The following is a 27,809-nucleotide window of genomic DNA, read 5'->3' as shown; positions in this document are numbered from 1 at the left end:
GGAGCTAAAAACTGAGGGTGCCATATTCATCTACTAGAAAAGCAATAATGGTTCGATCGTTGAATATCAATGTGCACATGGCCCTCATGTAGAATAGGTATAATGTTAGCTGCTGTCATTTGTGCAATGCAACCATTCTGATCTAAAATGATTTAATGCCAGTTTGGATTCAGGGGGAAACAGCTAATTTGCCATTATCTATGGAGACTTCATCCTAAATACATTCAAACCCAAATGCAACATGTTCTTCATTTCCTTCTGAACCCCCACTCATTTCCTATGGCTACTATGTTAAGTAGCTGCGATAAGCCAAAATTATAAGCTTATTACGGTTCTGTTATGGTGCATATCAAACGAGGCTGTCTCTTTCCAGGAAAATGTGAGCACCTGATCACATTCAAGGTCACCAGTATCACTGGCAGCAGAACTGGGACACCCAGAGCACTGAACCAGTGAGAGAATGAGAGTGGGGGGGGGTGTCTCTGCTTTGGCCTGATTACACTCTCAACAGAATGAGCTCAAATAACAAAGGATTTATTATCATGTAGGGAGCTAGCGAGTTGCTAGAGTCTTGGGAACTTTGCATTCCCATTCTTTCCGACAGCCAGCAGCCTGGTGCTGCCGGCAAGTTCACACAACTTCAAAACCCTTTGTGACTCTCTCTCTCTCTCCTCTCTCTCACTTCTTTTTCTTTTTATTTCTCACTGTCTCTCTCTCTCTGTACCTGTCTCTCTCTGTATCCGTCTGCCTCTCTCTCTCTCTCTCTCTCTCTCTCTCTCTCTCTCTCTCTCTCTCTCTCTCTCTCTCTCTCTCTCTCTCTCTCTCTCTCTCTCTCTCTCTGTCCCATAAAGCCTCTACTGTTTTAGGGGTGGGAGGAGGAAGAAACGTGGCAGTAGAAAGGACTGCTGCCTCTTACTCCCTCTCACTTCCTCCTTCCACCCCTCGCCTCTCAATAATTTCCTCTCTTTCCTCTCATGCGCTCCATCTTTCTTTCCTCTGGTGTCGTCTGCTTCTGAGAACACATGTTGTCAATCATCACCTCTACATTTATGGACGTGGAGTGAGACATTACTTATAATGAGATTATGAAGATATGGGGACCTCTAATCATAATGTAAAAATCTGATTGAGGGTGGGAAACATTTAACATTTAAAATCCTATTACAGGATGAATTAAATGTTTCATTTAATTAGAGAAATGTAATAAAAATATATATACTATTTGTGAAAAAAGTGTCTATTTGACTTCATGTAGCCTAGTATTAATTTGAAGACAGAAATGAGAGAGAAATAAGAAATTAGATAGCGATACTGAACTACTGAACTATAAGTCTAAGGCAAGAAAATTATGTTACCAATTACCATGTAATCAGCTGGGAATGGGATCACATTTGGGAAGTAACTCAGCCAACCAGTCTACTGTTGTTATATACCAGTACAGGCTACTACCAGTGACTGAGGTCGAGTCTACTGTTGTTATATACCAGTGACCGAGGGTCCAGTCTACTGTTGTTATATACCAGTGACCGAGGTCCAGTCTATGGCAATGACTGACCTGTCCTTACCAGACTACTACTTTATCTATCAGTGACTGAGCCCAAGCTCAGAATGACCTAACTAGCAGCTTGTTGGGGATTCTGTGCCTTGCTCCAAGTCTATAGGACAGGACAGGCAACAGGGCTTGAACCCAGGTCTTCTGGTTGGAGAGCCTAGTACTCAGACTCAAGAGGTGTTGTACCTCTGTGGCTGTTGTGGGTGTAAAATAACATACAAGCCCAGGCTTGGATATCAATGCCGTGGGTTACTTCCAGTTATACCATCTCCACAGAGAATACCCGATTCTGATTGGACAGTCAGGGGGTGTAAATAATGTTCACGTAGTGGTTTCATCACCTTTCTAAATGAGTAGTCATAATACATATTGTATGAACTTATTAAAGCTAACATTAGCTAAGTTGTTGGTAACTCCCACCTGCTGTAATTAGCGAGGTAATGCTTATTCCAAGGTTGATGAAGATGGTGCCGGTGTAAAGTTTTTATTCAAAGTGTATTAATATATGAATAAACACTGTCCACAATATTTTCATTGTTGTCAAAGTTTTTTAGTCACACCTGGGAGAGGATCCCTTACTTATCTTGTTGTCCCACAGCACCAACAGACTGATGTCACACCTTGGCTGAAACTAACATGCTGATATGAGTGAAAGGTTTTGTCTGAGCTGTCAGGATTAAGATGGATGCTGTGTCTGAATTCTGAAAGCAGACCCGATCCCACGCTGTTGAATCATAACAATATATTGGATGCAAAGTCAGAGTAGTTTCGTAATCCTGAAATCATATGATATGTAAGTCTTTCTTGGCCTATACTGTAGGTTTGAATCTCTGCGGTATCTCCCCTGCACTGTCTCCCTCACAACTTTCTTGCTGTTGGTCTCAATAAATAAGAACTATAAAGCAGTGTGAACGGCCAACTCTTCTTAAATAAACAGCATATCGTTGATCTATACACCAAGTATGAATACCTTAAACTAGTGATGTTTGTAGATCATTAAATGTAGCTCTGCATTAACAAAGCAAAAAAAACACAACACACCTTCACAGAAAGACACACAAACACCTACACAAACGTGCGCGCACACGCACGCACAGCACGCACGGCACGCACGCACGCACGCACGCCACGCACACACACACACACACACACACACACACACACACACACACACACACACACACACACACACACACACACACACACACACACACACACACACACACACACACACACACACACACACACACACACACACACACACACACACACACACACACACACACCGCCCACTCCAAACTAAAGCTGCCATTGTATAGCATCTGCACCTTTTCATTAAATGTATTCACACACACACACACACACACACACACACACACACACACACACACACACACACACACACACACACACACACACACACACACACACACACACCTCATCTCTAACAACAGGCTGCCAGGTTTTGTAAAACTCAGCTGACAAAGGAATGACTGTACATTACCTGAGGGAGCAGAAGGTTCTACACTCAGCTTCTCACTGAACAAAACACGTCAAAAACAGAGAGAAAATCCGCAGGACAGGAACCCAGAGAGAGAGAGAGACACACAGAGATTTTCTTCGTATCCGTTCTGTCTTTCACGTTGTCACTCTCACTACGTCCACGCTCTCTCCCTGTCACAAACATAGTGGATAAAGCCATGTGCCTGCACTGTGTTCTCACACACACGCACACGCACGCACGCACACACACACACACACACACACACACACACACACACACACACACACACACACACACACACACACACACACACACACACACACACACACACACACACACACACACACACACACACACACACACCTTCTCTCTCTCTTACACACTCTTTCCTTGTTTAGCGGCCTTGTCTCTCTCTCTCTCTCTCTCTCTCTGCTCTCTCTCGCACACCCCTCTTACACACACTTTCCTTGTTTAGCAGCCTTGTTTCTCTCTCTCTGTGCCTCTACTCTCTTTCCCTCAGCTTTCCTGTTGGGACTCCTTTCTCTCTCTCTCTCCTCTCTCTCTCTCTCTCTCTCTCTCTCTCTCTCTCTCCTCTCTCTCATCTCTCTCTCTCTCTCTCTCTCTCTCTCTCTCTCTCTCTCTCTCTCTCTCTCTCTCTCTCTCTCTCTCTCTCTCTCTCTCTCTCTCTCTCTCTCTCTCTCTCCTGCAACAGACAAGGTAGTCATTCTTCCAGCCCAATAACTGTGGTGTTGTTTGGTACGACCGCCACAGCATTTTCACCTTCAACCGCACTCACAGCGTAAGCGACACCACTGGAAACTTACTGGATGGTGGTGATACAGTCTGAGATGCTCTCTGGACCAGTAGGACCAGCCATATATATGCATATCTTTGACTGACTGACTGATTCACTGAGTGAGGTAGATGCACTATTGGTCAGCTCGTTAATTGGCCTAACAATAAACTAGTCGTTTTGACAAGAAAATTGCCATTACATACGTTAGTCATTCAAATATAATGATAATAATTTAATTAAGTCCCTTTTAGTTGTATTTGTTACTATACATTTGCAAATACATGAGCTTTATCCTCTGCTTTTACCCATCCTAACTGTTAGGAGCAGTGGGCACAATGAATACAGCAGTTAGGGGTTAAGTGTCTTGCTCAGGGACACTTGGACACAGGCTGGATGGGCTGGGCTGGGGGTCACCTGGGACCTTCCAATTCCCAGGTGGCCTCTCTATCAGATACGGCTGCCTCATACTAATGTTGGACATCATGTATTCCAGATTCAGTTAACTGACACTGGGGACCCTCTGGTGGAGTGATGCACGGCTGAAGACAACATTCAATTGATTTTAATTGACCAATTTCCAATCATTTAATATTGCATCTGTCACATATACAGGGACATTATCCACAACTTGTGACAGCTAGGCAGAAAGGTGTTTACTGTTTAGCAGAATTTTTTTTGACCTGGACCTCATTCTGCTATATTTTGACCAAATTCGAATTAGATGTTACAGTTTAGAGTGCAGATAGAGTAGGCTACTCTACATGAAAAGGGCCTTGAGATAACTTCTATTGTGATTTGCCGCTATACAAATACAATTGCCTTGACTTGACTATACTAAAACAATTCATAAACTATCATTCACTATTACTGATTGTAATTTGTTTCATTATGATTTATTTTCAAATCAAACATCTGGTTATGCACTGTAACATTCCACCATAGAGCAGAGCAGGAGAGAAAACAGCTCTCTGTGTGCTGAGAGGCATATGTTGAGAGAGCACAGTTAAAAGCATCCCAAAAAACAACCACTCTGACAAAACACTCAGTACAATAGTTTCAATTAGTTAATAACCTCTCTTTCCAATCAAACATCCCAAAATATGACTGGAAACTAATTGTACATGTATAACCATTTATAACCTTTTTAATCAACATTGCTTAACCATGTCATGTGATATGCTATTTCATTTCACATTACCATCAAATATTACTGAGACCACTACAGAAAATTGCAGATGAATAATTCATATCGGGGAATTCCCAGTATAGACACTCCCTCTATCCGTCTAACAAATTACCCTCTATTTAACACATCACATACAGGGCCCAGACCTAGCCCCTACGGAACCTCTCCCTCCGCTGTAAGATGAGCTATACAGCGGAGGGAGAGGTTTCGTCGGAGCTAGGCCCAGACCTTATCTTAGTAGCTAATTGCGATGTCGAGGGTTTCTCATTCTGTCTGCTCTTCTCTGGGTCTCTGTTAAAAACATAGTTTTTTTTATATATATCAAACACTGACCTGTGATCCTCTGCTCTATGAATTATATGTTCTATGAATGTGTGATGTATATAAATAATGTAACGTTTAATATTATGCATCGAAGACGAGAGGGACCAAAGGAGAGAAGAGAGGAGGCAAGAATTCTCTCTCTCTCTCTCTCTCACACACACACACACACACACACACACACACACACACACACACACACACACACACACACACACACACAAAGCCAGAATGGCTGAGACAGTAAAAACTCCCTTTCCTTTCATCTTTAATGAAAAACATATTTTGTTTAGCTTTTTCCTGCTGCTGCCCCCCCCCCCCCCCCCACACACACACACACACACACACACACACACACACACACACACACACACACACACACACACACTCACTCACACTCACTCACACACACTCACACGCACACCATCCACCCACCCAACCAACCACCCCTCCACCCCCCACTCCGCACATATTTCCAGCACATTTATAAAACGTACAGTGCCTGGCACAGTGGAATGCTGGAGGGTCTGACGGAAGCGGCTCGTTAAGAACATCAAAGGGGGCTGAATGGGCGCTGACTTGATCCTTTGACATGATTGGAGAATCTCAATCAACTGAGCCAAATGGCTTTAAATCACTGGAGGCTCTGTCAGTCAGTTTAGGACCTACTGGAGGAGGAGGCAGGGAATGCAAAAGAGCTCAAACAAACGGGTCAGTGTCTAGAGAAATATAGTTGTAGTTGTCGATGGATGCTGTATGACGCCTCCTACATGTTGTCCCCTGGCGAACAGAGTGGGAGGCCAAATCTCACAGCGAGCGGAGCGTCTACCACCCAGATACATGTCATTTCATGCAACGATCAGCATTATCGCAACAATGTTGAGAGCTGAATCCTGAATCTGATATTAGATGCTAGATTCTACAGTATCTGAGGAATATTTAATGGCCAACACTTGGTTTTGCATTCTTACATTTCTGTGCCGCAGCTGCAGATTTAATCTCAAGGCTTCTCATGAATATATTAAAGAATATATATTTGCATGCCCGAGGCGGTTTAGCGAATGGGAATAGCAACAGTCATGGATGAGTAAAAGACTAGCGACATCCAGTGGTTCTGCTGTGAACAGCATCAACAGACATCATGGTTTGGGGGTCGTTTGAGGCGTTTTATTGTCACATGCATGTGCATTACATCTGGTTGCACATTGCAGGCAGTGAAGTTAATTGTACTTGCTCACCAGTGTGGATAGAACATTATATAAGAAAAAGAAAAATAGCCCAAACATGTAGCATATTGCTCTAGTCTGCACACACACACACACACACACACACACACACACACACACACACACACACACACACACACACACACACACACACACACACACACACAAACCTCATCACAACAAGCTGAAAGGTTTTGTAAAACTCAGCTGGCAAAGGAATGACAAACAAACACAAAGTGGCTGCAGTAATAGTGTTAAAGTGGTCAATGCCTGTCAGGACATCCAGGATTCAGCTGCACAGGCTAGAGTCCTAGATCTCTGAGCTTGGCAGGCTCAACAAATTCTCACTTGTGTTCAGTTCCAAGTGGGAAAGGGCAATGTGGACCTGTCTCTTGATCTCTTCTCTTGACCTGTTTTTTTCTGTAGGCAGGCTGCAGTGGGTCTAGTGTGTGTGGCAGTGATGAGTGCCGCACTCACATCACTTCACGATGACTGATGTGAGTGCTACAGGGTGATAGTCGATCATACAGTGAGCTGTGTTGTCTGAGTATCAGTGAGAGGAATGATGGTGGTCTTTTTGAAACATACAGGGAGCACAGGCTGGAGCAGGGAGTTTGTAAATGTTTGGGAAGACATCCGTCAGCAGATCCACGCACAGCTTTAAGACACGATCAGGGATACACTCTGACAAATGTTTCTTTTGTGCATTTTCAAAGGTTTTGTTCACATCTGCCCTAGATATTTCCAGTGGGAAGGGGTCCTGGTCCATTAGTTTTTCTGTGGCTGGGGTCTAAAGCAGGCATAGAAGGCATTCAGTTCATCTGCGAGAGATGCAGACACTTCCGCTACATTCCGTTTTGTAATCTGTGATGGTTTTCAGTCCATTTCACGTTCTTGTCGGAGCTGAGGTATTGTTTTTGTTTATTTCTTAGTTTGTGATAAGGAAGAAAAACAAATAATACACAGCAAATGAAATGACAGATTCACAGCTTTGTTGCCACCATTTTCAAATTGAATGCCAAAGATACACAGAGGGAGTAAGAGATAACGAATTAGTGGTTATTCAACTTATCTGTGTCAATGTGTACCTTTTTTCCAACTTAACACTGATACTGAAGAGCGAGGTGGGCAAACACAGCAGCTTCATTCATCCCTCTCTCTAAATCTAACACATTATTGTGAGTTTATTTTAGAAAACAAAGAGCCGCTGAGGACCGAAGGGGAGTTTGAAGAGTCACTGAAAGGGAATTCCACACGCAGACACAGAATTCATCCAATTTCCTCTTTCTGTTATTTCTTTTTTTACCTTCCGGTAACTCCACTCTCTCTCTCATTCTCATTCTCACTCTCTCTCACGCATGCGCGCACACACACACACACACACACACACGCACACGCACGCGCACACGCACACGCACACGCACACGCGCACACACGTTCCCTAAAATGTACAAAAACACACACTAATGTAGATAAACATCATATCAATGTGGCTCTGACAGCTAAAGACATTATGGGTGACATGTTGACCTTGTCATAACAGAAAGGTCCAATGCTCCATTCCCTCTGACAGCCATGTTGTGTCCATCAGTGTACTGTCAAAGTAACTCAAGTAGAAGATCCCTGCTCATTCACTGTGAGTCCCTCTGAACTAGAGGGTTAGCTAAACATCTAAAATGGGAATTTTATACAAAAGAAAAGAAGGGATTCAATCCTAATCCAGCAAAATTACAGATGAAACCATTACACTAACCTGGGAAGTTATCAGTTATCAAGCCTTTTTGACCTGGGGGGGCACAGTCATTTTCATATTATCAGTAGGCTACCAACACCACAACTACAATGGTCAACACTGGGGCAGTGCAGTTCTGATATCAATATGATGATCTGAGATTGTGTGTTCCCCAACAATAAATGTGGAATTCATGTTCTCATGTGGCCTTTGTTCTGCCATCCAAATGGATGAAACACCGGTACTGTACATGGATGCAAAGGTGAATACTAGCAGATGTGTATTTCTCTGTTAGGATCCAGGCCAAACAGAGCCTGGCTGTGGGCTGTAATTATCACTACAGTGTCGCCATGCGGGCTGAGCTCCTACAGCTCTCGCTCTTTGAACTACAGCTCAGCAGGCAGGCCCCAGCAATGAATAAGCTGGAGGAAGGTCTGACTGTGCCAACATCCCAAATGAGTGGAAGATTACTTTTAAGGAACGGAGAACGGATTATGGAGGTGTAGCTTCAGAGTCAATCAAGAGGCTTAGAGGAATATGACAACATTGTTGTGCTGTCTAGTTTGTCTACCTGCACCAACTCCAAGAAAAGTTCACAAGACATGTATACACACTGTATAAGGTGAATAATGTGAGTCTGGGGGTTGACATTCACTCAGATGAAGATAGTTCAGTACAGGGTGCAATGTGTAAAATATTACTCTGTATTGAGGGTAAATTCTATCAAATTCTAACCGGATGATCTTGAATCCGTCCCTGCTTCTCTGTTTAAGCACCCCAGTGGTCAGTTCAACTGGAAACAATCTCTGGAGTTCAGATTTCCGTCAGTACTTTAGTTTAACAGATTTTCAATAGGTAGTAGTACAGTATTGATTATGATGTATAGTTGCAAATGCCAACTGATGGTTGGTTTTATCAGACACAGAACTTCCACAACCAATCAAGCATGAGTTATAAGGTCCACACATAGTGCGTCTTTTTACCTTAAATCGCACTTTCTTGAGCATCATCTTATCGTCCTTGGTATGAAAGGTTCCGAACTTCTGAATCTCACATGTAGCAGATTTCCCAGCTCACACCGGACCTGCCTGATTCCTCCCGTCTAGGAAAACATATTTTGGTCCAACCATGCAGCAGGACAAAACGATCACGCCATCCAAACAAAAAGAAAAATACGAAAATTATGTTTAAAATATAAAAACCCAGTCCAGTTTCCAGACTTGGTAGAGTTTGCTTTGCTGTCAGCGTAGTGCTGGGAGCCTGTGTGTAAAACAGCAGTGATAACAGTGTCTTGTTGAGTCTATTGTCTTTGCTCCTCTGTCTCTGTCTGCTGTGGAAGCCTTTTCAAAGCTTATCACTGCTCATTCATTCGTGAACCAGACACACCCTCTTTTTATGACCTCAGGGCTACTATTAACACCCACACCCCCTCCTCCCTGCTCCCTAACTCCAAATAGGGGTGGTGGTAAACCCTGTTGTCCTTTGACCCCCCCCACCTCCATGTCTCCTAGTCCTGACCCCATCTGTTGGCTCATAAAGGACTGGAGTGGATTCAGCCACGTGTGATTTACAGACAGGACCTCTCTGTTCACTTCTCTTTAGCTGTTCACACACTGAACTCTTTTGGATAAGTTTAGAAATAATCCCACGCCTGTCCAGTGTGTAGTAGTCTACAAGACAGAACCACAAGTTTCTAAACCTTCAGATAAATCTGTCTCATCAAGGTCAACTCCCCACCCCCCCCCCCACACACACACATCCCCAACGGAAAACACTTTTTTCCTGTTTATGCATACCGTACCACCAATGTTTATCTGTTTGTTTACAATTACTGGTTAAGATCCAGTAGGAATGTCAATGCCACTTGTATTACTCCAGTCTGACACCACGACTTAAACGTTTCATTCACAAACCTTATAAACGTTTATCAGGGTTCCTTGGTGGCTCAGCCAGTAGGAATGCAGTAATCCCAGATTGCTGATACCGGCTGGAGACCAGTGTCATCTCCTTCCTGTCTCTCTCCACTGTGCTGTTGGAAAACAAATTATCTTCAAAAACAGAAGTTCATCATGTGTCATTTCCTCATTTCCTCATTTCCTTTCTTTGATATTTTGATGTTCTATCATGTTTCATGTGGTGTTTGATTACCTAGGTCATCTTATGTGCATGTTTGCAAATGCAACACTTTCAAACCCTAACCCTTTGCATTAACTTTGGAACAACCTAACCGAATTAATACAATGAGCATTTCTTCTTCATATGGCAACAGAGAGACCACATGTGACGCAGGTCATAAGCTAGTTTGAAGCCATGATTTAGCTGTCTTTGTGGTATGCACATTTCATACATCAACATATTTCTATTTCATGGTACACTACACCATAGCCGTTTTCAATGAAATCTTATCAAAGTTACACTGACATTACATAATGCAATATCCTTCTAGTTGCTTTTCGCCCAAGAACCACAATTGGATCACGACCCACTGGTTGACAAACACTGCATGACATCTGGCGTTGCTGAGAGTCAACATGTCAGAAGAGTTGCTGATGAGTCATGCATGTAAAACAACAAGCACAGAGCTGTTCATCCATGTTTAGTCTGGCTTCCTGACCCCTCACCATCACAGCCTGTGAACTGCTTTGTCTTCAGGGGCCTGACTGAGTCACCGTGAAACTCAAACAAAACTGATTTTATGAGCGAGCAAGGGAGACAACATACAAACGACACTGGAGATTATGTTCATGCAAAGTCAATTCAGGATGAGAAAATGTTAGGATTCAAAAACCAAGTCAAACTAAAAATCATATACTCATCAGATAATACATTTTTGTGTTAAACTCATTCCCATTTGCTGCTGGCATCTGCATACTGGCTTTTGAAAGGCCCCTATTTCCCCTAATTGGTTAGGCTACCTTTAATTTGAGCTATAATCTCTCCAATTGTAATTGCCAACATGTTTTAAATGAAGTTACATAAAACACAACCCATTCTTTTAATAATACATTTTATTCCATTAAAGATTCTCTCTTATTTTTAACATTTTCTAATTATACACTGGAATGTTAAGATTCCCCCTTTGATTTTGTTAAAAATGCTCAATCTAGTCATTTTCAACCCCACTTCCATACAACCAATTACCAAATTGAAATTCGGGGAATACAAACAGAAGAATAACCAAAAACAAAACAAAAAATAAAGTATGAAAACAAACATGTCCTTTTAATAATGTCGATACACAGAGTTTTTGATGACTGGAGGAGCAGGGGTGTCAGAGTGGTAGACTGAAGAAGTGGAGCCTGTCGAGTGCTGCTCTGGGGTCAGTAGAATGTGTTTGTGTACTTGAGTGAGCTGGCTCCACTTCAATGGACTGCGTGTGTCTCAACTGTTTCCCTACCTTCAAGATATGAAGAGATTGGACTGCTGTTATCAGGGGTGGGTGGGCGTCTTGGGCCTGACTAATGCCCTATCTGAGGAATACCACCATCATACCGACACATTTATGGGCTTATCACTCAAATCTAACATTCCTTTTGGTTAGGCTGATTGGGGGAGGGGGGGGGTGTTTCAGAGTTGCAGTTAAACTATTGTGTCAGATCATAGCCAACTACTGAACTGCAATAAAAAAATAAAAATAAAAAAACGCCTGTTGCCTTTTTGGCCAGGCTGTTTTAACAATGCCATGCAATACCCCCAAACATTCGAAGATACATTTACAGGAAGGAAATGACAGCTGCTCAAAATAATCACACTTCTTAATGGTCAAATTTCAATAATCTTACCTATTTAATAGCAGCAATACAAATGCTGAAGTAAACCACAAATTATGATATTCTGAACACAAAAGCCATATTTTGATAGTAGATCTCAGATATGGATATGCTAAGCTCCATTCAAGAAATGACAACCGTTCTAAAGAACAAACAGAAAAAAACAAAACGGTATTGACAAATATCTTCACGTCAATACCAATGGAACAGGTCTGCATCAATCAGTCAAAGACAACTGCAGTTAGAAAAATGTAGGTGAGGATGAAACTTAACAGCTTTATGGAGGGCCCATTGCAATGTCGCAATAACTTAAAAAAAAAGAGACATTAAGCTGCGGATGATGGGCCATTCCTAGGATACTAAAACAACAATTAGGCGGTCTCTGTGGGACAGTTGGTTTATCTACAAATGCTGCTTCGTAAATGGTAGACAAGCCAAGCCTGCAGGATGACCCATCCCGTCCTTCCTATGTCAGCCCTGACCCCGGAACCCCACCCCTTACAGTCATCTCCCACTCAAACCCAGGTCCTGTTTATGGGTCTCTTCCGTGGACACAACAGCATCACGTTCATTTGTGTTTCTCTTTTTAATCATTTTTCGTTGTTATATTTTCCTTTTCAATTAACTCATATATATACAGTATATATATATATGATCTTCTGTCATACAAACATATAAATACATGGCCGGTGCTCTGCTCCGCAACAGAGAGGAGAGCAGCTGATGTGTACAGTCTCTTGGTATACAGGGCGGGCAGGCAGGGATGGGGCTCAATCTGTCTCGGTGTTGTAGATTTGGATTTTGTCGTCGTTTTTCTTCTCTACCTTTTTTCCTTTACAGAATTTCGTATTTGTCGACCATGAAAGAGGTTTCTGAAGAGAATCTGACAGAAGCGTCTCCGTCTACATGGTTCACCTTGGCAACCTGGGGACAGACAGATTAGCAGGAGGTTTAACAGCCTCGAGGTGTTATGGTGCAAAAACGGTGACATCTAGAGGCCCTTTCAAGTAAGGAACTGCAGATTACTGTAATGAGACTGTATGTCTGTCTGTGAATAGAGTATGTACTGTTTGTCACTCTCTCTAGAATGACTCCATTCAATATATCAATATATCATCAAATCACAACACTATATCATCAAATCACAACACCATGACAGTTCATACATTACATCTAACTCAATAGCTGACATATGGTGCAATTTGGTGGTCAAAGGTCAATGTCGAGATGGTCAATTATTGATCCACATTTTGTCGTGTATAACTTCTGAACAGGTATTTATCATCATGAAAGGACAACACTGGTTGCATTTGACAGCTTGTCTTAGCCATTTCACTTCACTGATTATGTAAAATATACAAAGACTCAGTATGGCATTACACGGCTCAAATATGCACACCACTAGGTGTACCTTCACGTTGCTTTTATACAATGGGACATGGGTAAACTATAACTAAGTCTGCTACGTAATCTAAAGAAGCAATGACTGAAAATCAGTTGTTTCCCCAACAGGGACACTTTGTAAACACTCAAACTCACCTGGATGTCGCAGTAGTTGCGCTTGGACACAAAGGACACGTTAACAGGGAAGAAGTCGTTGGGCTGGCCGGCGATGCTGAACTCCAGGCTGCCGCTCTTGTTGCTGGCATCGATGACAGGAATGCACCACTCCAGAATGTTCCGCCTGCTGTCGTGTTTGTAATCACCGTCCAGGTCACCGATCACCGGCGCGCCCACACCAGACCTGGATTCAGATGAAACTTTATATCATCCCTCAGGAAACTGATTTGTAGCAGTCGCCAAAACATTGCGCACACAGTTTGAAAATCTAAGGTTATTACAAAATACTTTTGCTGAATGCAACATGTGAAAGTTGCATTCAGCAGTTAGATGGTATCTATAATAGTTTCCTGAAGAAGACTTTGTTTTATTTCCAAATAAAAAAGTTATTGCATCGTGGCTACAAGCAGTGCAACCTCCTCTCTTTTAAACAGTTATATATCTCCCGTGGTCAGCACCCCTGTGCGCTCCTGTTCAAGTGGTTGCCAAAGTATCTATAATTAAAATATACACACAAAATAAATTTGAAGTTAAGTGCCCAGCACATAAGACTGCAAACATTTTGTCCTTGACAGAAAAAAGAGCAGGAACATACAGCAGGCGGGTTCGCACACATAGCAGTACACAACACCACACACAGTGGATCTTTGTTCAAGATTTAAGGAATATATTATATTTACTCTTCATGAGAAAGAAACAGTGCCATCTAGCTGCTGAATGCAACTTCCACATGTACGGAAACAATCATCTAGCTCTGCTAACACCAACTTGACCTAACGTGATTGACCTCTTTCTAATACACCAAACACATACAGTACCTGTCAGTGCGATTATACAGGGAGTTGTGAACATTACAGTTAACACACATCTTTATGCAATAAGCTAAATACGTTGTCATATACGTAAATGACAGTGACTTTTCTCTAGAGATGTCTCAATACCACTTTTTCATTTCCATACCAGTCCAACCTAGAGTCAACGGCAATATGATACTCTTTCCTCTTTAACAACTTATAATCTGTTAATAAGCTGTTTTCAGTCCCACTGCCACACTGTATATATTGCTTTCTGCCATTTTGCTTTCCTCCTCAAACTTAGAAGCCCTCCACATACAGTAGCTGACATGATGAATGTAGGCATCTGTCACAGTGTCTACTGTTAAGATTTGACACATGCTGCTCATTCCGTTACAGCAAGTTGCTCAAAGCATGGCTAAAATTATTTAGCTAGATGTTTCAGGCCAGTGCTGTCAATGGACTGTAATGATTAGAACATTCTTAGGCCAATATCGGACCGATACTAAGTATCGTTAACAGCACATCCCTACTACTGTCACCATAACCTACAACAAACATTTTTATCGCTACACCAAATGGTGTAACCATCTTGTATATTCAGGGAGGCAGTTCATTTATTTGCAACAATTCAGTTGATAGAAAGGTACCTACCCTGCAACAAATTCTGTTTTGGTGGTGACTGCAAGTTAACACAAAGGAGTACTCACGGTACTGGGATGCTGATGACCACATCGTTGAGTTCAAGGCTCTCTTCCTGCAGCTCATATTCAATGTTGACGTCACACCCAGTGCCACTCTCTGAAGGCCAGCAATTTACTGACAAACAAAACCACAATGACATTGTTAACACAGTCCCCTCCCACCGCTGCTGACTGTCTGTGTTGTCTAATTGTGGTCCTTTGAAATCAGTCCAACACAACATTAGCTTCAGTTCAAAATGAATTACATTTGTAATGAATTTCTGCTTTTATGTATAGTCTATTTTCCATCTTAGGAATACTAGACCAGGAATACTAGACCGGGCATACTCAGGCGCCATGCAATTCAGAAATACATGCTCACCTGGAACAGGAATAGGCTATGCCATGGTCTGAAAATCTGGGACTACCATTATGCACAAAGCTAATTTCTGACCTTAAATATAACATTATCTAATTCAAGTATATTAAAGCTTATTTCCAGCACCTGGATGACTCATGAGTTTGAGGACAGTTGATCACAGCTCAGAGCTTAAAGATGGGACTTACTGGTTAGAGGTATGAGTGCCTCATCTGTGGTCTGCAGCCTCCACTTCAGTACACCTACATCGTTGTTGAGGGGGAAGGACTTCTCAGGGTTCTTCAGACCAATCACGGACTCAGCTGTAAACAGCTTCTTGTCCACGTTGGGATGTGTCTGGTTAAAAGTAACACACACACACACACACACACTCATGAGCCCAGACAGCTGGCACACTTAACTTAAGGTGGTAATTTACTGGCAATGGATGTGAACGGCCGCTAAAGCATTTTTCTTCTAGCAAGGAACAGTCAAGCACTGTTGAAAATGCTCAACTGAAACGTCGTCTCAGAATTACTTTGAACCAGGTAGTGGCAGTGCCAGCTACCGCTAACAATTCAACAACAGAAACTTCATTGAATGTTCACATGTGGAAATGTCCCTTCACACAAACAAACACGAAACTAGGCCTTGAAGTAGTTCAAAATAAAACGAAGGCAATGCGTGCACGGGCACATAGCTCTACTCCAGTTCATAGAATCATCCAACAAGTTACCTGGAGTTGCAATCCCTTGTTGTCGTTGTTGTTGAGGATGAGACGGATGCGTCCGTTCTTATCCTCGGTGACACGGAGTGTGATCATACCCAGCACCTCCATGTTCTGTAAGCCTCCGTCACGGCCGCACGTCAAAGAAATCTTCTCCTCCACACGAAGGTGCACACTGATGGGACACACATCAATCAAGATAACAATAAGCAAAGTCAGAAATATAATGCTGAAAATATGCAAACCAAAATCTCAAAACAATTCTTAAAGTAAGGTGCTTGATAAAAAATCATCATTATTAGCGGATTCTTAAAGTCGCTGTCCACCCCATGATGATTCATATAGTTTTCAGGTGTTAGCTCATGGATCTTCTCAGGTTGAAGTTGTACAGCCCCATGCTGGAGGTCTTCGAACAACAAATCAATCATAAAGATTTAAGTTAACAGATGCACTGATACATTAATCTGTTGAGTATTCAATTAATCTATACACTTAATGAATAAAATGTAATTTTGTCTAATCTGTATGGTAGAGTATGTTAAAACAATATAACTTAAAGTTGTCATATTTTGTCTTCCTGCTCTTCTATTGCGACATTTAGATCGTGTCAAAGGTCATGTCCCACCTAGACACAGGATCTAACATGAATTCTGACCATTACATTTATCCCCTGAGCAAGCAGGCAGGCCCCATCAGCTCAATGGTAAGAATTTCAGTAAGAAAGTTACACAGTGTAGCTTTAATTTAGACCATTAAATTACTGTAAAATAAGGTAATAAACTGCAAAACGATGGCAAATGTTCACCACAAGTTACCTGAACCCAAATAAAATATAAAAAAGGAGACAAGCATTAACAATTTGTTAAGTTGTAAACAGCACTTACTAGAAATGTTTACCGGGGCAGATACATCACTAAACCCATTATTTGATTACTAAAACATTTGTCTAAATTGATTAATCATTAGATAAGACAAGCATTTCTTTACCTCTCTACATTGACTGGTGGCGGCAGCACTTTGGTTGTGTCTGTGCCTCTCTTCCCCGCAGAAGGCATAATGGTTTCACCCTCTGACTTGAGCTTGTCCACAAAATTGTCCACCTCTTTCCCTCTGGCACCCAGCTTCAGAGCCTTACTGGTCCCACTGGGTCTGAGAACAAGTAAAAACAGCACATTACCTCATCTTGTTATCTTCTAATTCCACACACACTCCAAAAGAAGCTAAAGAATGTCTGCTCCATGTCTAAGAAGTGTTAATTGGTTCTTTTTGCTGAATACACGTCTGAAACGTCTGAAAGTGACCTTTCTGCCTTTGCTTACAATTTATAATACCTTACAAAAGACTTCGGGGGATCGATCATACTGGAGTTAAATATTCTGTGACTAGTTGAAAAGGTAAGGAAAACGAAAAATCGCTGGCAGTGGGGGATTTATGCATTTATTTACTCTGGCAGTGAATGAGTTAATGACCTGGAACACCCATTCGTTGTTATACCTTTCAAGCCGGGAACACCTCTGTGTGTAGTTGTTTTTAAAAGAATGTTGAATAAAGACTTGACGTTTTTTCAGAAAACTTGAATTTAGAAGGTGTTTTTAAAAATCGGCTTCAGATCTGAATGGGTTAAGTCGTTTTCCCCCAGGTAATTTTACTTTAAAAACAAATCAAACCGATTCTCATCTCAGTAGAGGCAAGAGGTTTGGAGCACACTGTCAAAAGTAATAATACTCGTGTTTCATGTCATTCAACGCTCCTCAGAAGCTGTCAGTGTCCTCACCTGACTGGAGCGGGAGCCATCTTAGGTTTCTCAGGCTCCACGATAGTGTCTGTGATGATGGACCCTGAGGACACACTGGTCACGCCACCACTGCCAAAACCGAACTGTGGTGTCTTCTTCCCAGAGCGCTCGGCATCTCTCCTGGCCTGCTGGAGCTCCTTGGCCTTTCTCCTCATCTCTGCCTTGGCCTCCCTCTCCTGGGTCTGGAGGTCAAAAACACAATGTTACAAATCCACTTGTACACTTCGCTTAAAATTGTTGAGTTGGCTGACCCTCTTTTTAAGTAAATGATGTGTGGATCAAAGGATAAAATCCAGGTGAGCCCACCTCTCTGACGGCACGGAACACCTTCTCTTCATGAGAGTCCATCTCTGTGAAGGTGCGGATCTGTGCCAGGTTAACGTTCTCCCTGTAGCCCAGTGCCACAATCTCATCAAAGGCAAAGATCAGGTCGAAACAGTGCTCTGATATCTCACTCTCCTCCAGCACACGACAGTACTCTGGAATCTACAGGCAGGGGCAGATAAATAATTACTCACATTAATTAAGACAGTTTGCTCAAATAACAAATGATGTAGCTTCAAAATAGAATGAAAATGTAACCATTCAGCATCAGCACATGCTTCAGATAAAGGCTAAAGATTACTACTTTGTATATTCATCAACAAGAGTGAGCCGTCATTAAATCCAACTGGAAATTGTTTCTAAAGAATGCAGATGAAAGGCAATGGGGTCAGCTAAATCAATAGGGTTGATTCTGTAGTGTGCCCATTACGTTATGAGATATCTGGTGTGCAAAACTGTCATTTTGGCCAGAAGATGGCATAAGAGGTCATGGGGTTACTCAAATGGTTAGGGTTCACCCTTCAGAGAGCATACATTCTAACCCTAACCCTTTTAGATTTCTTCTGTGTATACAGTATTCTCTATGACTAGAGGAAAGGCGATGGGGTCAGCACAATCATTAGGTTTCATGCTCCAGCGAGCATTAAGGTGCAAAGGAAATCCACATCAATCCAGCCCCTAGTTTTCAATATGTTGTTTGGGACCGAAGTGGTGGACGGACAACATCGCCATCCTTTGAGCCCCGCCCCTTGCAGGCAAAAAGAAAACTTAACACATTGACTGCCAGAGTTTATTCATAATGTACTCACCCCTGTGCCAGCAATTTGCGTGTTTTTTAATTCTTTTGTTTTGTAATTTTTCATTCAAATACATTCTCTGATTGTGTTGTCAAGCACCTACGATTGTTCCACCAGTAGAGAGCAGCACATCCAAACATTGATCACCTCGCTCACCCCCTCCCAAACAGGCCCACGTCATATCCGGTCATTCAAAGGATGTGACGTTTTCGACAATTCCCGGCCCGCTGATCGGCCTGAAAACGACGTGATACACTACGACGATGGCTGTTAGTCACCCGGACCAAAGAAAATAGAAGTTGAGCTGTCCGTTTGTCTTTTCTACCGTGTGAAAAACCGTGTTTTTCCTTATTCTGGCCGAAAATCACCGGAGAAAAACAACGTGACCCGGAAATGATTTTTTTTTTTTACATCCGGCTCCGGGTGAGTGTGACGTAAGTGGAAAACGAAAGTGTTGATGAGAAATAAACACAGCCGTGCGATCACAGATTAAACAATGAAAATTCAAAAGAACGTGTAAACAGGCTCTTATGAATCCTGGCACTAGCACACAAGCGATGGATTTGAAAGAACGTGTAGACGGGATCTTGGCACTGTATGTGTTAAAAGCCTTGTAAATGAGTTATGTCCACATTTCTTTTTTTTTGGTACTGGACACTTCTGAAAGCTGTACATCTATATTTGTGGCACTAAGCAGCACCTTCTTATTGGAGCTGACAATTTAAAATGTGTCAAAGAACATACAGTTGCCAACTTGCCATTGCTATTTAAAAAATGGCTCCAGTTTGTGACTACATCAGGTACTAGTCTAGAACAGTGATGTTTAAACATTGCATAGAATGTGATACACAATGCAGGTAAAATAATTGTCATTTAAAAAAAAATCCAGCTTGTGACTACATTAGGTACTAGAACAGTGATGTTGAAACGCTGCATAGAATAATGCAGGTAAAATAATTGGTCACTCTTTGTCCCCCTGTCAAAGTCACTTAAACTCTGCAATAGATTATATTTGTCCACCTGTCCAAAGTAGGGCTGTAGCCGCCTCAAACTTTAATTGGTCGAATCAGATTCAGGATTTTTAAGTGAATATTCGACGATTTGTTTTATATACATAAAGGACTATAATAATAAGACTTTCTGAACAATTGTACAAGTTTTTCAGTGCTGATTTAGACCACATTAACATGCAACTGAACAGAGTAATATGAACATTTGAGAATTTCAAATAAATAAATACGTTAAGAGAACTGCATGCGTGTTATTTTAATTGTTGACAATGCATTAAGATTGTGTGAAGTACAGTAGTTCACAGTATAGTTGTCCACCTATCCAAATCCCTCATGATTGTTGTTTTTTGTCCGGTCTTGAGGCTAAAGGAGCATGTGATGTGACATTAACAACACCATCATCATGATGTTATGAACGTGGAATGTGACATTGACATAGCTTTTTTAAATAGACGAGAGACTAGCATAACTGTGGATAAATCCTGGCTACTGGCTACACATATCAAAGACCATCAGCACAAGCCGTTTTGGCAGTTGTTAGATTAGTAGTTCTAAGATTTGAACACAGATTTCTTGTTAGAAATGTAACTTTATCAGGGGTACAAATAGTGTGCAATAGTGATAGTAGAGCGGATAAAAGCAATATTTTGGGAGAATCGTTCACTTGGTGATACAAGCGTGAAACTTGGTACAGATCATCTTTAGAGGTCATTTATCGATTTTTTTAATCGAGCCACTTGAAAATCAAAGATGGCGGCCATTTTTCAAGATGGCCGACATCTTAGTGGGCAGTTAAGTGATATGATGGTTTATTTGGTGATACAAGCATGAAAATTGGCATGAGCAGTCTCTGTGGGTCACTTGACAATAGGCCACCCACAGCTACTTGAAATTTCAAGATGGCGGCCATTTTTCAAGATGGCCAACACTTTAGTGGAGCAATTAAGTTATATAATGGTTTATTTGGTGATACAAGCATTAAATTTGGCATGAGCAGTCTCTAAGGGTTGCTTGACAAGAAAACACTCCCAGCCACTTTACATTTCTATTTTCAAGATGGCCACCCCCTGGATCCTCAAAAGATACATTTTCTCATAGAAATGTATGGTTTTTTTTCATTAAGGACGATTATTATTATTATGCTAAAGAACAACTTTTAACACATCACAATATAGTTGTGTTGATTTGTTGATCATAGATAGATTAGATAAGAGTGAATATCTGCACTACCAGGGCACACTGGTGATATATCACTGGGGTTCAATGTCAGCTAATTGAAAGTTGGTATCCCAAATGCTGTCTAATTTACCCCAAAACAGTTAGATAGCCGCACCTGAATTGACAGGTTGTGCCAGCACGGGGGAGCCGAGCCAAGGTTAATGGGGTTTTAGTTAACCGGATGGTGTACAGATCGCTCAGGATTTAAATGGCATTGGATGAACGATCGAACTAAGTGTAGGGTTAAGGCACGAACTTAGTTGTATCCCATACATCAAAGTGCTTGGTAAAAGGTGGTAAAAGGATAAACCCTCGGCCTCTGCCTATGCTGCAGACATGGCAGAAGCCATCATAACAGTTGTGAAAACTAACTGGGACAGATGTTTAATTTGTCAGCAGGTCACCAAGGAAAAACTCATTCAGCCGAGTTTATTCAACAGAGAGCACGATCGTACTGGTTATGATACCATTGCAAGAAATGTTCCATTATTTCATAAGATCAATGCTCTGCCTATCTTACTTAGTCCAACCCGACTAGATGAAGGTGATGGCATAGAAAGCACATCGACAAGAAACAGAGCAAAATATAATTTAAGCTGTAAACTTAGGTTCAACAACACAGAGCTGGAAAGGACCCAAAAGAGAGCATCTACATCTGCTGAAGACACTGAAGATACCAAAGATATCCATGTCAAGAGGCCAAGAAGATCTAATGTATGACCGGTCCAGCGATGTCACAACTGTGAACGAGGCCAGGCTTGATCTCTTTGCCAGAAAGCAAAGACAATATGACTTGATCCCACCAACTCAAGCAGCACTCAAAGAGCATGCCAAACATGCTTCTTATGAGGCTGGATACGTGTGGGGACAGGCATTGAAGCGACATCCACAAATGCCGAGCCCATCTGACTGGGGATGGGTGGAACAGGACGAGAAGTGGAAAGTCTTCTGGACTCCACTTCCACCTATTGCGGAGAGTTGTTGGGAGTTGACCAAATGTGGGTGCTCCAAGGCATGTACTGGAAGGTGTAACTGCTTCAGATATGGACTCAGTTTCACATGCCTATGTAGTTGCCCCTGCTAGAACCTATTTGCATGTTTATTTTGCCAGAGTTATTCCCTGTTGTCCTCTGTGTTTTCAAGTGGAGGCCTATGGCTCGGCTTCCCCTCGTCACATCGACGCATCATGTTTTACTTTTTATCTAGTCTATTACTGTGTAATTTTCAGTTGTTACTTTGTAACATTGCTTCCACTGCCTTCCACTGCCATATCTAACAGTGAAGCACATTTTCAGTTTAGTTCATTAGTATCGTTTGTCATGGTTCCGTGGCTATTGCCATTCAGTATTAGCCATTACTCATAATTTTGGAGCACTGTCCGTTCAGCACCACAACTGTGCTTATCAGCACCACAACTGTGCTAATTTATTCATCTTATTTTTTGTTTCCCCACCCCTTAGTATTTATTTGACACATGTAATGGCTGTTAGTTTAAAAAAAACAATATATATATATATATACATATATATATATATATATATATATATCCTCCCTTGTGACTGTTACCTTGTCGTGGTAAGGGAGCTTGTTTAGGCCTACCTCAGTGAACCCTGAGAGCTATGCCGGTGGGAGGCAACTCCTGACAGGTCTTACCAAACTGGACAGGTCGTGGGCGAGGAGTCAGACAAAACACAGTCAAACAACCTCTCTTGACAGAGCTTTTTGAGGAACCCAATACATTTCTATGAGAAAAGGTATCATTTAAAGATTGACATCTTGAAATTTCAAGTGGCTGTGGGCGGTTTCTTGTCAAATGACCTTTTGAGACGGCTCATGGCAATTTTCATGCTTGTATCACCAACTAAATGATTTCTTAAGCTTAACTAGTCCACTAAGGTGGTGGCCATCTTGAAAAATGGCCGCCATCTTGACATTTCAAGTAGCTGTGGGTGGCTTATTGTCAAGTGACCCACAGAGACTGCTCATGCCAATTTTCATGCTTGTATCACCAAATGAACCATTATATAACTTAAATGCTCCACTAAAGTGTTGGCCATCTTGAAAAATGGCCGCCATCTTGAAATTTCAAGTAGCTGTGGGTGGCCTATTGTCAAGTGACCCACAGAGACTGCTCATGCCAATTTTCATGCTTGTATCACCAAATAAACCATCATATCACTTAACTGCCCACTAAGGTATCGGCCATCTTGAAAAATGGCCGCCATCTTGGATTTTTGAGTGGCTCGATTAAAAAAGTCAAAGAGTTGACCTAAAGGAATGTTCATGCCAATTTTCACGCTTGTATCACAAAGTGAACGATTGTTCCTACTATCCGCTCTACTATGAGTTTACTGTGTCCTTTTAGACGCAAAATAACACATAATGTTCGATATAACTTCTAGAAGCTCAAGCTAGTGCCACTGTGCAGCTGAGACACTAGGAGAAAAATTAATGCAGCAGCACAGGCCTAAAACAGAGCTCTCCCAGTCCCCACTACCATACTGTACATACTAGCTGTGCTGAACAATATATTGAGTTCCCTCTATATTGCAAATAAAAGTTCATAAACATTATGAAAAACAATAGTTATTGTCAAAATAATATTCTATTTATATTTCTATACCTTTCAACAATATAAGTTAAAATACAGTCCATCTCTCCTTTGCTTTAACCTGTGTTATTCATAAGTCTGTATCTAGTAAATACAAATATTAAATATAGGAGGTACACTACACACTTGCCCAGTATAATTAAGTGACAACTCCTGTTAAACTGTTGCAGATGCAGCCGTGCTCATCTCATGCACACGGCCAAAGTTTGTTTTTCTACGTGACTCACAGGTAAAGAAGGCTTGAATGAGCAGCAATTGAAACAAGCTATTAAACACTGATTGGCTGCCTTCACCTGTACCCTACATGCAGGCAGGATGCGCGGGGTAGCGTCTAGCTACAATATATCGTGCCATTTTGCGACATGGTTAATATCTTGCATGTTCATAATGATATGATAACGATTGTCAAGCACCAGTGCACACTCTCCTGTGAGAGTGCACCGGACATGTGATGATGTGGTGTCACAAACATGATGGAAAACACAACCAGCTATATTATGCCATTGTGGTAGTCTATATCCTTCTGACGTTTAGCCTCGGCACTGCACAATTTTGTCTCGGCGTGTGTGTGTGTTGTATGTATGTGTGTGTGAATATATATATGTGAATATATATATATATATATATATATATATATATATATATATATATATATATATATATATATATATATATATACACACATATATACATACACACATTTTTACAACTAAGATTGAATGAACAAATACAAACTGGACTTGAGTTACAACTGAACTTTGACAGTTTTTCAGTCTACACCAAAAATAGCTGATCTAGAAGCTCACCAGGTGGTGTAGCATTGCAACATGTTGTGAGGTTGTAGATCAGCTTATTTTTGGCGAATGATCTCCCCAGAATAGGCACGCTAGGATTAGTGGTTAAAGGTAAACTGTGTAATTTTTAGCCTATTTTATTTATAGATAAATAAAACTATTTAAGCCATCATATCCCTCTATCAGCCACTATACTATTGTGCTGGTTTGTTTCCTTGCAGGAAGACGCATCCCTCTGGCTGTATTTTGGTTTTGTTCCACTGTTTATGTTGACATTCATCCCTGTGCAGGGATGCCTGTGTCTGTCCCTTTAAATCAAAATGAACACAATCTAAAAAGTGCATCAATTCCCTTTCCTTCACCAAGTTAAAATAAATGAGTCCTTACCACGCGAGAGAATAGCCTGAGTGTCTCCAAGTCCTCCAGGATGTTGCTGTTCTTAGTGGTGAGGAGGACCATGTAGAGTTTCTCCAGTGGCTGGTACACGTAGCGGACACTGTCGGTCTCCACGAAGGTGTGCTGCTTGCCGGTGTTCATGAGCTTTGGGAAAGCAGCGAGGAGACCCTCGATGCGCGTCCGGGTCATCTCCACAAACTGCCGGGACACGATGGCCTTGCCCGCCTTGGTGCACACCGCCGCTGCCAACAGCACCTGCAGGTTGTGGTGTTAATTTAATATACACATGTATGAGATTTCTTTTTAAATATTCAAGATTTTTCAATAAGGTAAAAAAAAATAGACGTACACGCTTGCAGCACGGCTGTGAGCTGTGAGCTTGTACATATATTTTTGAGAACCACTGTTCTAAACCACTGTTCTAGATCCTAAGAGTTTTCTGATGCTATCTATATATATATATATATATATATATATATATATATATATATATATATATATATATATATATATATAATGACATAGATGCTTTCCCAGTTTTAATGGGTTAAGATATGGACTCACCTTCTATAATAACAAACTAGCACAAGTGAGCAGATTCTGTAGCATAACAAATTTGGCTTGCATAGCCTAGCCCTAGTAGCTCAACCATGCATGTTCTGTCCTGTAACATAAAAATAAGTTGTGAATTATAAAACACACTTCTACACACATACAGTAAACCTGCAGTGCACACACATACTGTAGATACTGTACTAGTACAATACTGTCACTGTTAAAATGGATGAAATTGCATGGGATGCAACATTAATAACCAGCTATCAAATGACACTGGCGGTGTGGCGGTACTTCAACTCAACAACAGTGAGCCAATCTATGAATTGCACATTTGTTGACAACACTCTTTAGCCACAAGCAACTCTGGATCCTATTTTCTATATCTGGAATCTAGAGTTGCAATACCAACCCTTGACTGCCCATACATCCAAACAGAAAAGTCCTATCCGTTTGTATTAAACGACATTAAACTCACCAACATTGCAGCTGTAAGGAAAGCTTGAATTATCCTCTTAATATCTGCAAAGGTTTTGTTTCATAAAAATCTACCTTAGACATTATGAGCTACTTTCTGTCAATAAATTCCGTGCAGGTGATAATTTTTCTAAGTGTTGGAGTTTGGAAGCGCTCGTTGTAAATCACTCAACGGTGCTGTGTACCACCGGTTTCTAAATGTCTCATAATGCAGGAGGCAGCAGGACGTTGGGTTATTAAAAACGAGCGCTTCCAAACTCCAACACAATAATAATCACCTAAACGGTGGATTTTTATGAAACAAAAACTTGGCAGATACAAGGAGGATAATCCAAGCTTTCCGTACAGCTGCAATGTTGGTGAGTTTAACGTCGTTAAATACAATCAGATAGGACTTTTTTCTGTTTGGATGTATGAGCTGTCAAGGGTTGGTATTGTTGAAACACTAGATTCCAGACATTAAAAATACGATCTATGAGTTGCTTGCAGCTACACTGTAATATCCGTGTTAATTTAACTCTGAGAGTGTACACATGGAACCAAATGGACCCGTCAGGGTCCATTTGGTTCCATTTGTACACTCTCTGAGTTACAGACACACAAGGGTCAATTTGGTTCCTAAATATTAATTTGGCTGGGGAGCCCCGTCAAGGCCCCCTGGGAGTCCCCAGAACCCCACTTTGAGAACCACGGTGACACAGACAACAACTGAAAGTGAATGTTTAGGGAAGTTCGGGTTGACCTGACACAGATAGCGAGAAGTACCAAGTAAAGTTGGTTCACGTCACCAATGTCTGCTGCACTCCCCATTAAAGCTGGGAACGTTTTGGACATGTCTACTGGTGTCCTCACATGACACCTAACTGACAACTCACCATTGAGGAGGCACATATTATAGCCCGACGCGCATGTTGTCAGAAAGACAAAGCTTACATTCGTCCTTTGTTATCTCTCGTTTCGTTGAGACAGAGAGAGAGAGAGGCTAATTGCTAAACCAGCTAACCAGATTAGCCAATGTTATGATCATTGGCTAGGCCCGACAGAAAAGGAAGGCAAAACGGGTCGCTTCTACCTCTGTCTGTACACTCACCATTTTGTTGTGTCTCTCTGTGGGAAGAAGACGCTCTTCGCCTCCTTGCAGTTGTTGTTTTTTGGGTGAATTTCAATCACACCGAGGACGTCAAAGTGTGGATAATAAAACAGCTCTCCTCCTCTCTCTGACCGTTAGCTCGCGTTAGCTTCAATATGGCAGCAGGACGACACAGAGCCACGTCTCCACCGGAAGTAGCGCGGCGCCCCGCCCACAATGCTCTAACACCCCATAGCCCGGTAGGACGGTCTGCTCTGTGATTGGACCAGTCACTCTCTCTAGACTAGTACTAGCCTCGTCCCCAGCCTCACCTAACTCTATGAGCCTCACTCATCTGCGAACTTGCGAAGAGAAGAGAGGACTAGTACTAGTCTAGGCCCAGTGGTGGTGTAAATAACTATAAGTACATTTCCTCAAGTACTGTACTTAAGTACAATTTTGAAGTATTTTTACTTTACTGGAGTATTTTCAATTATCAGTACTTTTACTTCTACTCCACTACATCTCAGAGGCAAATATTGTACTTTTACTCC

At 41.7% G+C, this 27,809-nt stretch overlaps 2 protein-coding genes across 4 annotated transcripts in view; both read right to left on the bottom strand.

The window, feature by feature from the left end:
* The window catches only part of phldb1b (pleckstrin homology-like domain, family B, member 1b), a 102,453-nt gene extending 92,824 nt beyond the window's left edge, over window positions 1–9,629 (bottom strand). For 2 of the 3 annotated variants that reach the window (XM_080429512.1, XM_080429513.1), the window contains exon 1: window positions 9,301–9,629. In XM_080429512.1, the coding sequence (XP_080285638.1) occupies window positions 9,301–9,327 (27 nt within the window). In that variant the 5' untranslated portion in view covers window positions 9,328–9,629. Of the gene's footprint in view, window positions 1–3,056; window positions 3,380–9,300 lie in introns of those variants that run through there. The other variant, XM_080429516.1, reaches the window with a different exon arrangement.
* Window positions 9,630–11,303: 1,674 nt separating this feature from the next.
* arcn1b (archain 1b) lies at window positions 11,304–27,442 on the bottom strand. The gene is made up of 10 exons (XM_080429589.1): window positions 27,277–27,442; window positions 25,146–25,409; window positions 18,311–18,490; window positions 17,984–18,186; window positions 17,197–17,358; window positions 16,219–16,384; window positions 15,692–15,839; window positions 15,152–15,260; window positions 13,627–13,831; window positions 11,304–13,011 (listed from the first exon to the last, which is right to left on the bottom strand). The coding sequence occupies exons 1-10, from the start codon at window positions 27,277–27,279 to the stop codon at window positions 12,922–12,924; spliced, it is 1,530 nt and encodes a 509-aa protein (XP_080285715.1). The 5' UTR covers window positions 27,280–27,442; the 3' UTR covers window positions 11,304–12,921.
* Between the last annotated feature and the right edge of the window lie 367 nt (window positions 27,443–27,809).

The sequence above is a fragment of the Gymnoscopelus braueri genome, assembly GCF_963280865.1.
Source record: "Gymnoscopelus braueri genome assembly, chromosome: 5".
Lineage (NCBI taxonomy): Eukaryota > Metazoa > Chordata > Actinopteri > Myctophiformes > Myctophidae > Gymnoscopelus > Gymnoscopelus braueri.
The sequence above is the reverse complement of the archived record's forward strand: the minus strand, read 5'-3'. Positions and strand labels throughout refer to the sequence as shown.